The following is a 14756-nucleotide window of genomic DNA, read 5'->3' as shown; positions in this document are numbered from 1 at the left end:
ATTGCGGTACACATGCTCACTCTGACTAGGTGCAATCAAAGCAACATGTGTGCAATCGATTGCACCCAGCACAGATGGTATCCCTGCTATATTATAAAAGCCAGTCCTGACTTCCAGCCACTCTGTTGCCTCTGTAGGAAAATGAATATAATTCCTAGCGCGTCTATTGAGTGCATAGAGAAACTGGGTCAAGGCCCGCGAGAATGTAGATTGCGAGACCCCGCCCACTATGCCCACAGTTGTCTGGTATGACGCGGAAGCAAGATAATGTAATGAGCACAGCATTTTAACAAGCCCAGGGACTGCACGACCTCTGGCTGTGAAAAAATCTAAATCCCCCCTTATCTCCTCATAAAGAGCTAAGATTGCTGCTGAACTCAAACGATAGCGACTTACAATCTCCTCCTCACTCATCCCATCTAACAGGGTTCTCTCCCTGTACAGACGCGGACGAGGCACAAGTTGTCTCCTCTGTCTTCTCCTCTGATCTCCTGTCCCTCTACCTGTCCCTCGGCCTGTCCCTCTCCCTGTCCCTGTCGTATCCGCGTCACTGTCACTGTCCCTCGGTGTGTCCCTACCTTGCCCTATATCATTCTCTTGATCATCAAGCATGTCATAGAAAAGAATGTTCCTGCGTCTCCTAAACATTCGCAACATTTTGAAATGAGTAGCTGTGAATGAGCAGGTAATGTGCGTCCTTTAAATAGGTATGTGATGATGTCAGGTGACATAGTAAAATGCAAGGTGTTACATTAACATAATAAAGTACTTCTGTGGCAAGCTGTGTGCACTTGTTGTTCTAAGTATTTGTTGTGTGTATTCTGCAGGGAATGATGATATTTGGCAATGATGTGACGTGAAGCTTTGTACAAAGATTGCTTGCAAATAAATAGTTGCATGTGCAATGCATGTAACACTTGTGAACGCAAGAGTCAGTCATGTAATGAGACAAAAAGGCTGAGATTGACGTGGGAAAAGTTTTGTGTAACATGTGTAATTATCCATGTTATTGTGACATGTTGGCAACAATGAATAGTCGTGTGCATATGCATGCATTTGTGTAAGGAGGATAGTTGGTATAGAATGAGTTTACAAGGTGTCCCAATGATGAATTACTGTACATGTGTGTATAAGTTAGGTTGAAGTGCTTGTAATGCAACGGTTACAATGTAAACATGCAATGTGATTGAGCGTCCAATAAGTGACGTCATGAAAATAGGGAGGACCCAAAAGTATATGTAAACATGAGAAGACAGATGTACATGAACGTTTAAAGATGCGTGTCACATTACAAGCATTGTGTAATGTAAAGGAAGATGAATATACTGTGTATGTGTGACATGTGTGACATGTGTGACATCATGTAAATAATTGACGCTGAGTTGAGTAAAATGTGTGATATGATGTGAGGTTCTCCTTTAAGAGTGTAGTATAGTATTTTCCCTTGCCACATCATCACATGATGAGTAATGTGACCCGCAAATGCTGAAAACATGTAAAAGTCGAATGTTATGCAAATAAGACACATCAGCTGTGACACAATGCAGGGAATGCCCCCACACTGTAATGCAAATCCCCCTTGTATTGTGAGCAATGAAACGTAAACAGTACTATACTGTTATACGTCCCCGCTCCATTGACTTCCATTGATGTACAGAAGATGTTTTTTTTCTAAGTGCCGTTCCGGCAGCCTTAGCGATCGTTCTCCCGTCCAAAATGCCAACTTTAGTTGGCGGGAGAAATCGGCCATAACATCTCAATTTCGTAGTGCCGATCAGCCCCGATAAGCTGTTTTTTTTTGTTGAATCCAGCCGATTTAAAAAAGTGGCGATCAGTGTCGAAAACAGGCTTATCGGCAGGCGACTGGCCATAACCAAATTATCGGCTCCGAAACCTGGCGATATGAAGCACTTATCGGCGCTTACTGAATCTCAAACCCAATTTTGGCTATAACATGGCCATATTTCCCTTATCAACGCTTACTGCATGAGGCCCTGTATGTCAGTGAAGGAAGTGATGAAGATCAGGTATTGGGAATCAAGGCGCTACAAAGTGTATGTGCTTCATAAAAGTGGTTGGTTAATGTTATATTCCATTTATTTTTTCAGCAGAAAAGCCAGCTCTGTTGGGAATTATCAGGCACTCGTACGTATATTGAGCAGGGCAGGCAGAAGGAAGGACGTTTTTTAGAAATCTGGGACTGGGATCAGTCTGGGTAAGATGATGTGGGGTCAGGGGGTTAGTGTGGACCCGTTTGCTGCTTGAGGTAATGATGATGAGTAGAGAAACGAGGAGCCCGGTTATTTTTGTGATTCATGCAGGGTGTAATGTTTTAGGTCAGTTGAAATACACCATTAAGTATGACTTGTCAAGGTTGGTGTCACTGTTCAATGATATTTGGTTAGTATGGTGAGAAATTATTCTGAGGATATTTTAGAGGAATGCAAGGAGCTGAATGGCGATTAATAGGAAAAAAGTATATGTTGCAGTTTCTAAGTTTGTATGAGAAGTGGGTGGTATCGGGGTGAGGCATCGAAAGCTGGAAGGTGACACTAGGAATCTGTTAAGAGAAGATGGAGTGCACTTGTCCCATATCGGGCTTGTTATTTTTAATGTGAGTCTCCAGGATAGGATGGAGAAGGTGTCGGCTCTTGGTGGGCTGCGGAGCCCATGTTAAGGGTAGGGAAGTTGGTTCAGTAGAAGTGTTTACTTGGTTTTGGTCCCCCAACAGGGCATGGTAAGGTAGTAGCAATGCTGATAGCCTTAGTGGTCAGTAGCTGGCATGATATGTGTTTTTGAACTGTATGTTTAAACGTCTTAAATGATGTTAATGTGTTAATGTGTGATGTTACTGTATTTAATAAATGCTGTGGCCATTTTACATCCAAACTGGTGTCAGTGTGTTATTGGGATTTGAGTGGAATAGCCTAAGGTAGCTGGGAAATGGAGGAATCTGGAAGTCATGTTCAGATAGAACGCTGTCCTAATATACCACATAGATAATAATCTCTCTTTGGCAGATACTCCTATTCCTATCGTGTGCAGTTACGATTTTTGCATTTGTTGTATTATAAATTCCCTGTATTCTATTGTTTGTTTTTGTAATGTGCGGCATATATTGTTGGTGCTATGTAAAAACAAATATACACACATAGATATGTCAGCACCAGTGTAGATATTGGGTTGAAATGTTTTGGGCTAGCACTCTGAGATTTATCTGGGCTTGTATCCTACCTGAGCCTCTTTTAAAATCTGGGGCCAATAAATGGTACCTTTTTTATTGAGGATTGTAGGATTACAAGAAATGTGGGTCTCCATTATTCATGGACTATACGAACAGAATGAAATTAATAAATATATATCTATTGCTCATCCCCATGGAGGAAGAGTTCTCCCAAGGGGGACGGTATGGGCGGTTGCACCGCGTGTCAAATGAAGGAAATGCTGCATTCCTAGAGGAAAAAAGCTGACGGATGCTGGATCGCTTAAACTCATCCCCATGGAGTTGAAGTTGGGACGGGGAGGGTTGGAGGGGGATGTGTGATAGAGGGGGGGTTACATGAGCAGAAGGATGTCTAAAGCCCCTTTTTCCTGGATACAATAGTGGAAGGGTTAATTAATGTAGCCCTGACTACTTGGCTGCACCTGAGAGAGTCAGGCTCTGATTTAAAAACCTACTTTTCCACTTGGCAGAGAGAGACCAGGGAAACAAGAGTGCAGACAACAGCTCACATGAATGCCCCAGTATTATGGAGTCCTGTGCGCAGTCTTCTTTGCCCTGTCGGCAACCACTTCCTCCCAGTCTGGATCCTTGTTAATAAATATATATATATATCATACGAACCAGCCCAAAGACCAGTAAAGAGACAGCAACCAACGAGGGATAATCCAAAATAATCTGTATTGAATGAACAGATACACGAAAGCCAACGTTTCGGTCTCACAGGGAGACCTTCCGCACGGCCCTGAGGAAGGTCTCCCTGTGAGACCGAAATGTTGGCTTTCGTGTATCTGTTCATTCAATACAGATTATTTTGGATTATCCCTCGTTGGTTGCTGTCTCTTTACTGGTCTTTGGGCTGGTTCGTATGATATGTGGATCCCTATGGGACTAGCAACTGCCTTTTGCCTTACATTAGAGTGCTGACTGCTTGCTTTATGTTATATATATATATATATATATATATATATATATTAAAAGAAATAAATATTGATGAAAAGAGGGGGTTACGTGAGCAGAAGGATGTCCAAAGCCCCTTTTGCCTATTACAGCAGTGGAAAGGTTAATTAATGTGGAGCTGACTAATTGACAGCACCTGAGGTAGAGTCAGGCTATGATTACTCCAAAAGACTGTTCATGGTTCCAAGGCTCAACAAAGTATCCAACCGTTCCTCCTTCTCTTACCGTGCACCCCAAAACTGGAACAATCTACCGGAGACTCTCACATCCACCACAAGTTTAAGTTCTTTCAAAACTAAGGCTGTCTCACATTTGAATCTGGTCTGTAAATGTTTCATACGCCCATAATATATATTTTCTTTAACTGTGCATGCAATGTCTTGTATATAATGTATACCCTGTTCATTTATGTAACTGTATTTGTAACCATGTAATATTTGTCTTAACTCTATGCCCAGGTAACTCTCAATGTATTACTTCCTGGTAAAACATTTTATAAATAAATAAAATGATTAAGAAACTGGGGAAACAAGGCTCCAGACTGGGAGGGTATATATACCCTGGGTATATATATTTTACGTTATGGTGGGTGAAAAAGGCGACAAAAAACCTCTACCGTTAGCATATAGCCAATAAAGAATATCACTTGTGAGCACATTCATATGTCTTAAACGGTGGAGGTTTTTTGTTACCTTTTTCACCCACCATAACTTAAAAAGTGTATAGTAAAAATTGCAAAGACATTACAACCAACCTCACACTGATGAGACCCACAAGGTCAAAACAGCTGTCTGTGAGTGGTTTGACTGACTTTGCTTATAATCCCATGCTGTGCTTAAAACCTGGGTGAACAGCAGAGCATTTGCTTATAAGGGTTCCATGTAAAAATAGATTTCATTAAAAGGTGACACATTGTGTGCTCATTTGCATGTCATTTCCCGTAATCCCTTGCTGCAGTGGAAGCACTGTATGCTACTGTAGGTGATAATGGTTGAAAGGAAGGGTTGCAGACCTGTTTAAGACATGTGGATGTGCTGACAGGGGATATTATTTTTATATATATATTATATATATTATTATATATATATATATATATTATATATATTATATTTATTTTAAAAAAAAACTATGTACTAGAAATAATCTTTGTAAAAATGTGCCCTAAAAGAATATTCTTTCAGTTTCAGGGATGAACGTGCACATAAAAATCTACAAAAGAAACGGACTGGAATCAATATATCTCTCTGTTCCCTATAGAAAAAGCATAATGCCTCTTGCATCATGAACAAATACTTGGCATTCCACATACTGGAATTACAACGGCCCCCTTGGTACAGCTTAGCATGGGGTGTGACCTCAGTGCATTTAGTTTATAAGATCATCCACAGGGCAAATATAATACACACAGATACATTTCTAAAACTGTATACCCTGCCTCAGCAACAATAGATAGTTTAAGATACATTTTAGAAAAACTGCAAAATATTGCATCTAAACTAAAAAATATTTTAATGTTGCTAATGATATCTATCTATCTATATTTATATATCTTGTAAAAATGTGTTACATGCGTGAGTTCATTCACTCTATTGCAATTTCAATATTCCTTCCTACGTACAGCTGAACCCCGTTATAACGTGGTCCTTGGGGTCCACATAATGTGATCGCGCTATAAGCGAGAGCGAGCGGGGGAAAAATGGCCGCGATCATGGGTTCTGCGTCGCCGGAGGGGGAGAGCTGGGATAACTCTCCAAGCTGTCCCAGACCCGGTGATGCAGCGGCACCCCCACGCAGGACTTACCCAGAGCAGCTTCGTAGGGTGCTGGAGATCTGATACCACGGGTCAGCCATCGCGGTGTGTGTGTATGCCTGTCTGTCTGTCTGTTGCTTCCCTCATATTTATTTTGTCCGTTAGCAATAAAGCATTGAACAGAATAGATATATTAAAAAAAAAACACACAGCTGATATCATTCGCGCGGTGCCGCTTCCGGGTCAGTCACGTGTGTTAGGTAAACATTGTAAACAGGTGTCAGAGGAGGGGGGTCGCGTCCTCGGCTGCGGGAGTTTCATGGTGGTACCGGAGGAATTAAGAAAGGTAGGAGATGTTCTAAATCGGGTGTCACGCTCAGACTGTGTTATAATCGGATCCCCATTGTAGCGGATTGCGCTATAACGGGGTTGAGCCATTATAGCGCGGGGGGTTTAAAAAGCAAGGTAGCTCAGTCTAAAACACGTTAAACACTATACTTCAAAAATAGTGCGAATACTGCATTCAAAAGGGTGTTTAATATCCAAGCCGTAAATGTCCTTAGTGAATATCAGGGCAACACAATATTTAGCAATAGAGGGCAATAAAATGTATAATGTTATTAAAACGCTTTACAAACACCACTGCAGTCTCTCTTACTCAGTTACTTCATTTAAAGTGCAGTGCAGTATGTGAAACACCGATATTACACCCTGCTCCTTATATATTCATTTTATTTTGTCCAAATTGAAAATGGAGGTTCTTACTCAGAAATACAGTATGTGCTTTGAGATAACCAAAGCATTTGGCCTGTAGATATTCCAACATCAGATATTATTATAATTTGTTGTGCTTCCTTGTTTAAGCATTTGATTTTTCTGCTTGCAGGTGGTGGCTATTGACATGGATATGGCATTTTTTGAACCCAAAATGCGCGATATCCTGGAGCAAAATTGTACATCTGATAAGGACTGCAATTTCTTTGACTGTTTTTCAAAGTGTGATTTAAAGACTTACAGGTGCGGAGCGCAACGGGCAAATAACAACCTACAAGTAAGTTACTTGCTCATTAACTATTGTTTCTTTTATTTAGCATTTATCATGATCACAGGGCCTAAGTAACAGTCATGCAAATCACTGTTAAAGAATCCTCCACGTGTAGTTTGTTATGTGCTGTGAGTGTGAGGGTTTCTGTGGATATTATCTGCATATTATCTTTTGGCAAAATAGCCGTTTTTGTTACCTGACTTGTTCTGCCAAGAAGTATTTACATTATTTGAACCGGGACTTCCTCTATAGCTGAACTGCGTTATACTGTATTTAGCTACAGGGACCCCTTTGGTTGTTAAAATACTTAGGGGGTAATTCTATATCTTCCGATGTGGCTGCTTGTGCCATTTTCAGAAAAAAATTCTTACTGAAATAAATAGTTATCAAGATACAGAGAAAGTGACAAGGTCACAGCAGTCCCCTTTTCACATTGCACTCAAGGTAGAGCAAATAGTAATGTACATAAAGATATAGTATCCACCAAAGGAACTATTGTCCCATACAGTGTATAAATATGTACATAAGGATACAATATCCAATAGAAGAACTGATGTGTCCACAAAAACGGAAAAAGTGCATATAGTCAAACAGCGGACCATATACTCCCGCTCAAATAATACCTAGTAGCCAAGGGAAATGGCACAGGCATCCACTGTAAAAATACAAAACAATAACATTTTTAATAATATCAAATAATGACGCCGAAACACAAGTGAAAATCAATATAACATGTGTGACTAAAATATATGAAAGCAATAACCCCTATTAGGGGAGCGGGTGGGAGTGGTAATGAGTAACACTTAATGCTCATACAACAAGGTATATACAATAGTAGGAGCAATATGTATAAGTGAACTACTCAAATTATACGACCAAAACAGCGTGGTTCATGTGGATGTACAAATAACAATATGCGGATAGCCCGATAAGAATCAATTGCATATAGTATGAGCATGAATCTCTCAGCTTCAAGGGGTAAGGTAAGGCCTGGTGTGCACAGTAACAAGGTAGTAACAAAGGGTGTAGCCACAACATACAGACAAAAATCCAATGGGTGCTAAGGGTTAAATAACACAGCACAGAGGCACAGATGTGAGCCCCAAGGATCCCCTGTTCCCTATACAACCGTTCTGCTATGTGATGATCGGACTGCTACCGCAACCACCAGCGCTGCTAAACTCCGCAATGAGACCCGCTCACGGACGCCAAGCTGACGTCATGTCCCCTCACATCTTGACACTTGGGTTTGAGCGGTATCTTGCCATCATCTATGAAATAAATTGTTATTTACGTTCGAAAGCAGACTAAATGGCCATTCTGGCAGATATAGAATAAGGCCCTTAGTGTTTTATTGCTGGTTTACGTCCTTGATTTTGAAAGATAACGTCTGCAGTTATCCAATAGGAAGCCCTAACATCCAATTTTTGATTACCAAATCAGAGCTGAAACACTGGCAAATAAAATGGTAATTTTATTGGATCTACCAGTTGGGCACTTTGGCCCCTGGTGGATTCAATGAGTGCCTGGACACTAGCACTATAGTATAGATTCTGGTTCATCGGTTCTCCTTCTTCCTCCTTTTTTCGACTGCTACATCAAGACTTGATGAAAGCCCATGTTCATCTTTGTGTGTGCTCTCTTTCTTGTCCTCTAATTATATTTCAATCTCACGATATTATATTTATATACACATATTATTTACAATATAATTATTACTGTAATTTCATTAATAGATTATATTTAATATCTAATATTCACCTTGTATAAAATGTAAAACAAAAATTGAATATTTAAGTTGATATTGTTTTAAATTCATCTTTTATTTATAAATTATTTTCACCTTTAAATTGAATTAACATCTATATATTTAAATATACACATCATTATTACAATTTATGTTATGTTTGTTTGGAGCTTGTACTGGACTGTGGTCTGTCCAGTCTTGTTCTATTCTCTAATAGTCCCATTATTGTGGTCTATATATAATATTCCTTAATTGGTCACTAGAGGTTCATACTGTATACTGTATGGTGTGCCCCCCTTCCTTATCTCTGTAAATATTTGCTGTGATATGTGTATATTATATACACGTTTTTTACATTTATGTTTTTATTATACTGTATGTTCTTTCTTCTGTTCATTTTTGTATGTTTATATCCATGGATCCGTTCTGTATTTTATTTATTTAATATGTATCAGCTGGATTCAATCAGCTTCTTACTTGCATGTTTTGCTATTAATCCTGTCTTTGATGTTGCTTAGCAACATGGGGGTATTTATACTACCTGTATTAGCTACCTCATTATCCTTTGAAAAAGTTGCTTAATATGACGAAATGCGCCACGACTCCTCCCTCTGACACTTCGTCATCACACAAGGGTCTGTTGTGGTCTTGCGCTCGTCAGGACTACAGGAATTTCAGTAAGTAGCTCGTAAATCTACCCCGGCTGCATCCCGCCTCCTCCAGTCTGAATATTTCACGACTTGATCCCTCCTCTCACACTGTGAGTTTGTCATTGGAAGACGTCATCTTCCGGAGCAGACACGACTGGCGGTGATCTTTTACTCACAAATGCCTATTTTATAGCATACTTTGTAGGTGTGATTGTTCCCCCCCTTGTCTTTCCCCTTCCATTTTTATTAAAGCTTTTATACGCTATGGAGCGTGCGCTATTAATTTCAGCTTTGGGGACCCCTTACTTCCGGAAATTCTTACCTCCGAAGTAAGTGTCGGTAGCTGCTCCAGCTGAGCAAGCAAGGCTTTCAAGTTTGAAGCTCTCACGTCACATGGGCCAATAGGAAGACGCACCAATGATGTCACGGCTTCCTATTGGCCCGCCGGGCCTAAGATCTCTTAACAGAGGACATATTGTGAACCCTGGAAGTGAGGAGAGCGGCTACCAGCACCTAATTTGCAGGTAAGTATCTCCAGAAGCAAGGGATCACTGCAGCTTAAATTAACAGGGTTCAGCTCTGGACACCCCCTGCTTCAACCCTATATATAAAAAATTGGCACCTTAGATTGTCTCTTTAATAGTATGAAGACTAAATGTAAGTGACTGAAAGTGGAACCGATCAGGGCACATAAACGCACATTGACCCATTAAATCAATTGTCCATGCCGTAGTACCCCTGTTGGCGGTATCGCATTTTAATGAATAAACCCCTTGGAACAAACACTGTGTTGCTCCAGATAACTAATAGTCATTCTTATGGTGGGAGCCAGGCAAATAGAGAAATATTAGTCCAGAAGGTTTAACTAAGAGCAGCTTTTATTTAGCAAAAAATGAAATGGCAGAAAGTTCAAAGCATAAAGTAATGTACCATCATGATGAATCCCTATAAAACATCTGAGTCTAGGTTACAAGCAGTTTAGGTCGTACTTAAGCAAACACAAGCCAGGCCTAATTGCCTGCACTTGGTCTTTCTGCAGGTTATTTGACCTGCTCTTACTGGTACATTACAATTCTGCTGTGGACTAGTTCATGTAAGGCTGACAGGACTGTCCCTTTCCCATCACTGCGAGACACACAAAAGGCAGGTCAGTTGACTAAGTTCTGAGAAAGTAGGTTTTTTTCTGCATTGAAGCAGGTTTTCCCTTGCTATCGGTATAACATGTTGCTGCACACCTATAAAAGAGACTTGTGACGTACCAAAAGCTCAATCTCAGTATCAACCAATAATATTGTTTTCTACCAGCGCAATATGACTAAAAAAAAGAAAAGGAGAAAAAGTGGCTCAGTGGATAAAGACACTGACTGGCACAGAGTTTGAAGCAGGGGAGCCTGGTTCAATTCCCAGTGTCGGCTCCTTGTGACCTTGGGCAAGTCACTTTATCTCCCTGTGCCTCAGGCACCAAAATCATAGATTGTAAGCTCCACAGGGCAGGGACTTGTGTTTGCAAAATGTCTCTGTAAAGCGCTACGTAAAACTAGCAGCACTATACAAGAACATACTGTTATTATTGTGAATGAAACAAAACTTAATTAAAAATGTAAATAAAATAACTTTTTACTTCTAACTTCTGCAAACAGACTTACAGCCAGGCTGTAGCTTATCTCAAGTCACGGCCATGGCCATGAAAGGACATTTACAGTATAACTTTACTTGACAAACAGGATAACAAGATATTATGAGATGTATTTAATTCCAAAACCTACTGCAGAATTTGCTGGTACAGTTCAATAAAATTCATAATGTTTGCGGCACACATGATCATTGATCTTGACAATGTGAGCGTATATTTACAGTATGTGTATGTATATCTATATGTGATATATGTATCACAAAGTTCCATATTAGCATACCAAGCATGCTTGTGAAGGAGGGAGATTAAATTTTATAGTAGCTCAGTATCAGGTTGTCCAGTTTTCAAACTCATCACTTCCATTCATTTAGAGCTGTTTATTGATTCTTTCAAGATTTTCTTCAGCACAGAGCCCTTGCACTTTTGCCCTTCAGGCTCTGTTTAATATCATATTAAAATCAGTTTTTCTCTGAAGAGCACTAAAATTGCTTGGAAGTCAGCCCAGATATATAGAGACTTCTCAGTTATTAGCTACCATTAGCTCCCTGTGGCAATATTTCATTTAATACACTTACCATTTAGCAACAAATAAAACATCCTTATACTCTACTGCACTGTAATAATTAATTTGAAAGGATAGACTTATAAAGTAATAAAACCACTCATATGTGTTTGTGGTCTAGTAATAAGGCAGACATTTAAGTCCAAATGGATAGCATTAAAACTAGGGACATTGAAACAGGTGCTGTAGCCAAAAAAGGGTCATGTTTACTAAAAGGTGCAAAGCATTAAGGTACAGTACATGAAATCATCTTGGGGCACTATTTCTCAACCATGTGCTGTGACCCTCTGCCAAGGTTGCCACAGCACCCCGGGAAAATCACTGACTGGGAGGGTGCTCTGATTCTCTCCTCTTTCAGCCCAGCACAAAGCTGAGAGAAGAGGCAGATTGCAGCCTCCTTGACTACAGACAGCAGATGAGGAGCACGAAGAGCAGATTATGTGTTAGGTGGGAGGGAAGAGAGGAGATGTGCCCCAAGATTGTAAAAGTCCTCTAGGGGTACCTGTGCTCAAAAAAGGTCAAGAACCACTGCAATGTGTATTTTAAAATAAAGTGGTTTAGGGAAGCCAAAAGAACTGAGATATATATTGTGGCAAACAACTGTAGAAACTAACAGCAGTACAGTCAACACTACAGACAATGCTCTACAGAAAATGCACTACAGTTCCTAAGGAGAGATGGTGACATAATAGAGCTTGTGAAGAAGCTATTGAGAAGCTGCTAAGAAACTATATATGACTAATATGTATACATTGAATAGTGCCTGAATGAGTGGGTGTAATAGGTATTGTTTCACTGGCTGATTTTTTTTTTTAACAGTACTCTGCGATGTGTTGCGCTACTTGATATAAGAACACTGTGCGTCATTAAATTACTTTTATTGCAGAAACCTGTAGATAAGAATATCACAACCATATACATTTAACTACTATAACTCATACTTGGAATTGTGAAGACACAAGGGATTCATATAATTAATGGGTGCTTTTCTTAGTGTAGCCCCCTTTCCCTATGCCTAAGGGAAATATGCGGGTGACAACACATGCTGCTACACCTGTATGCTCACAGGAGGCCTGAGCCTCCGCTTCTGAGAGCCTGGGGTGAGCTCCATCTCCTTGCATGCAGCGCCTCCAGCGCTGGTGGGATAACCCCTCACAGGAACCAATACAACAGTAGTAAGCAATAACATCACACAATGTATATAACTGATCTTTACTGTACACAACACAAAACACATAACACACTGTCGTTGTTTGCAAACTCACAAACACGGGTTTAGATAATGGGAAATGTATTGCATAGTACAGCAGAGATTATGATCATAAATCTCTGTACAGAATATGTCATATATCTACTGTGAGCTAATCTCTCACACCCCACACACACATTCTTACACATAAAATGGACACCAACAGAACAGAACAGAACATCGCCTTCAATCCTTCTCCAGAGACCCCCCCCCCCCCCCAGTCCATTTCAGTAATATCAACAGTATATTAATTTCAGCAATATTACTATATCAGTCCCTTCTCTTATACGTTTCGAAATCCTCAGTGAGAAATGTATAACTTTATTCTTGGAAAACACGGTATCCTTTCCTAATAGAGGGTATTTTCTTGATGTAACCCTTTATGTACCTCAATCAATTGGAATCACACCCACTCCATATCCATTCACAATTGTCTTTCCCTCTCCTGACAAGCATTTATTTGTCATTTGATCACACCAGGAGGTTATTGTTGCATAACAGTGGTTTCTGTCTGTTTCTTCATATATATCTTCTTGGAGGGGCATGGAGGAAATAACTTGAGTGGTCAGCTTGGTGAACAATCCTTTAACGCAATAGATAACAATGAATATGATGACAAAACACATACACATATAATCAGTCCTTGCACCAGTTTCACTCCCAGTGATCCAAACCATGTGCCTTGCCCCAAGTCCCAGCTATAGAATACTTTCAAAAAGTCTTCCAACTTTGTCACTACTTCTTTTATCCCTAGTATATCATGGGTAATATTAGCTGTATTGTCAGGTACATAAGTACAACACTCTTCTCCCACCATTGCACAAACATTTCTGCTCTTATAGTTACATTAGTTTTTACTGTACCGGACTGGGAATAAAATCTCCTGAGCTATTATAAAAATTCTGTAATTGTCCAATAGTATTAAAAATATCACAATACATCGTGTAGTTACATTTGATGTGCCTACATATATCATAGTCGAGTTTGATTACCTAGACTTGGGTAATCTGGACAAACAACATAAACCCCTCATATATATCATAACAAAATATTTCTTTGCTTCTTTATTACTGAATGTACAGAAATCGTCAACAGAATAAATATACTTATCACACATTCGATCTTTCTGATCTTTCGTTTGATATAAATGTGTATGCATCTTCTGAATAGACATATGGCACTATATTGAGGGGTCTATCTAACTAACTTATATAAAACCATTGCCAGTTCAACTTTTCCATATAAATGGTTGTAAGCACATTGGATCTTGACATAGCCTTTAATATTAATAGATATGAGTATATAGCTCACTCCTCCTGCAGCACTTAAAAATATATATACACAGATATAACAAAATATAATATTAATACCGAGGGCCACCCTATTTGCGAAGTCTAACACATTTCTCTCCTCAGATATCTCCGGATGTCCTAACACACACAAATATAATAGAATGTGGAACCCTTTCATTTTTGTAATTCTTTCGTTTAGTTACCAGAAAAAATAATAATAATAATAATAATAACAACCCCTAATAATAACCCAACCAGGATCCACTGATCTGTTTGGTTGTTTCCAGTCAGAGTCCTTAGCCAGATATTAGTATTTGAAATATTAAACATAAAAAATAAAAAAATACATATACAATAATTCAGCAGTAGTTTGAGAATTCAAAGTTATTATTCTTTCGGTTCTTTGAAAACTTGAGTAAATGGATCCTTTAGGCTCGAGTAGGTGCACTTTCAGGTTCTTGAATATAAACTGTACAACTTTGACCTGTGCATGGAGAGACTGAACATTTTTTTTATTAGTTGCATAAAATACTTGCCAATTGTTTCATTACTAATAACATGGTCCTTAATAATTAGTTCCTTTGAACTACTGATACTTCCCGTACGTGTGTCTCATACGGAGATCATTTATGTTCCTCTGTCTAAGTA

General features: G+C 39.4%; 1 protein-coding gene across 2 annotated transcripts in view; it reads left to right on the top strand.

The window, feature by feature from the left end:
• Nucleotides 1-14756, top strand: part of DIPK1C (divergent protein kinase domain 1C) — a 71829-nt gene that overhangs the window by 44863 nt on the left and 12210 nt on the right. For both annotated transcript variants that reach the window (XM_075585475.1, XM_075585476.1), the window contains exon 3: nucleotides 6817-6981. In XM_075585475.1, coding sequence (XP_075441590.1) covers nucleotides 6817-6981 — 165 coding nt within the window. The remainder of the gene's footprint in view (nucleotides 1-6816; nucleotides 6982-14756) is intronic.

The sequence above is a fragment of the Ascaphus truei genome, chromosome 2 (assembly GCF_040206685.1).
Source record: "Ascaphus truei isolate aAscTru1 chromosome 2, aAscTru1.hap1, whole genome shotgun sequence".
In the NCBI taxonomy this organism is placed as follows: Eukaryota; Metazoa; Chordata; class Amphibia; order Anura; family Ascaphidae; genus Ascaphus; species Ascaphus truei.
Note: the sequence above shows the minus strand (reverse complement) of the source record. Positions and strands in the feature narration are given on the sequence as shown.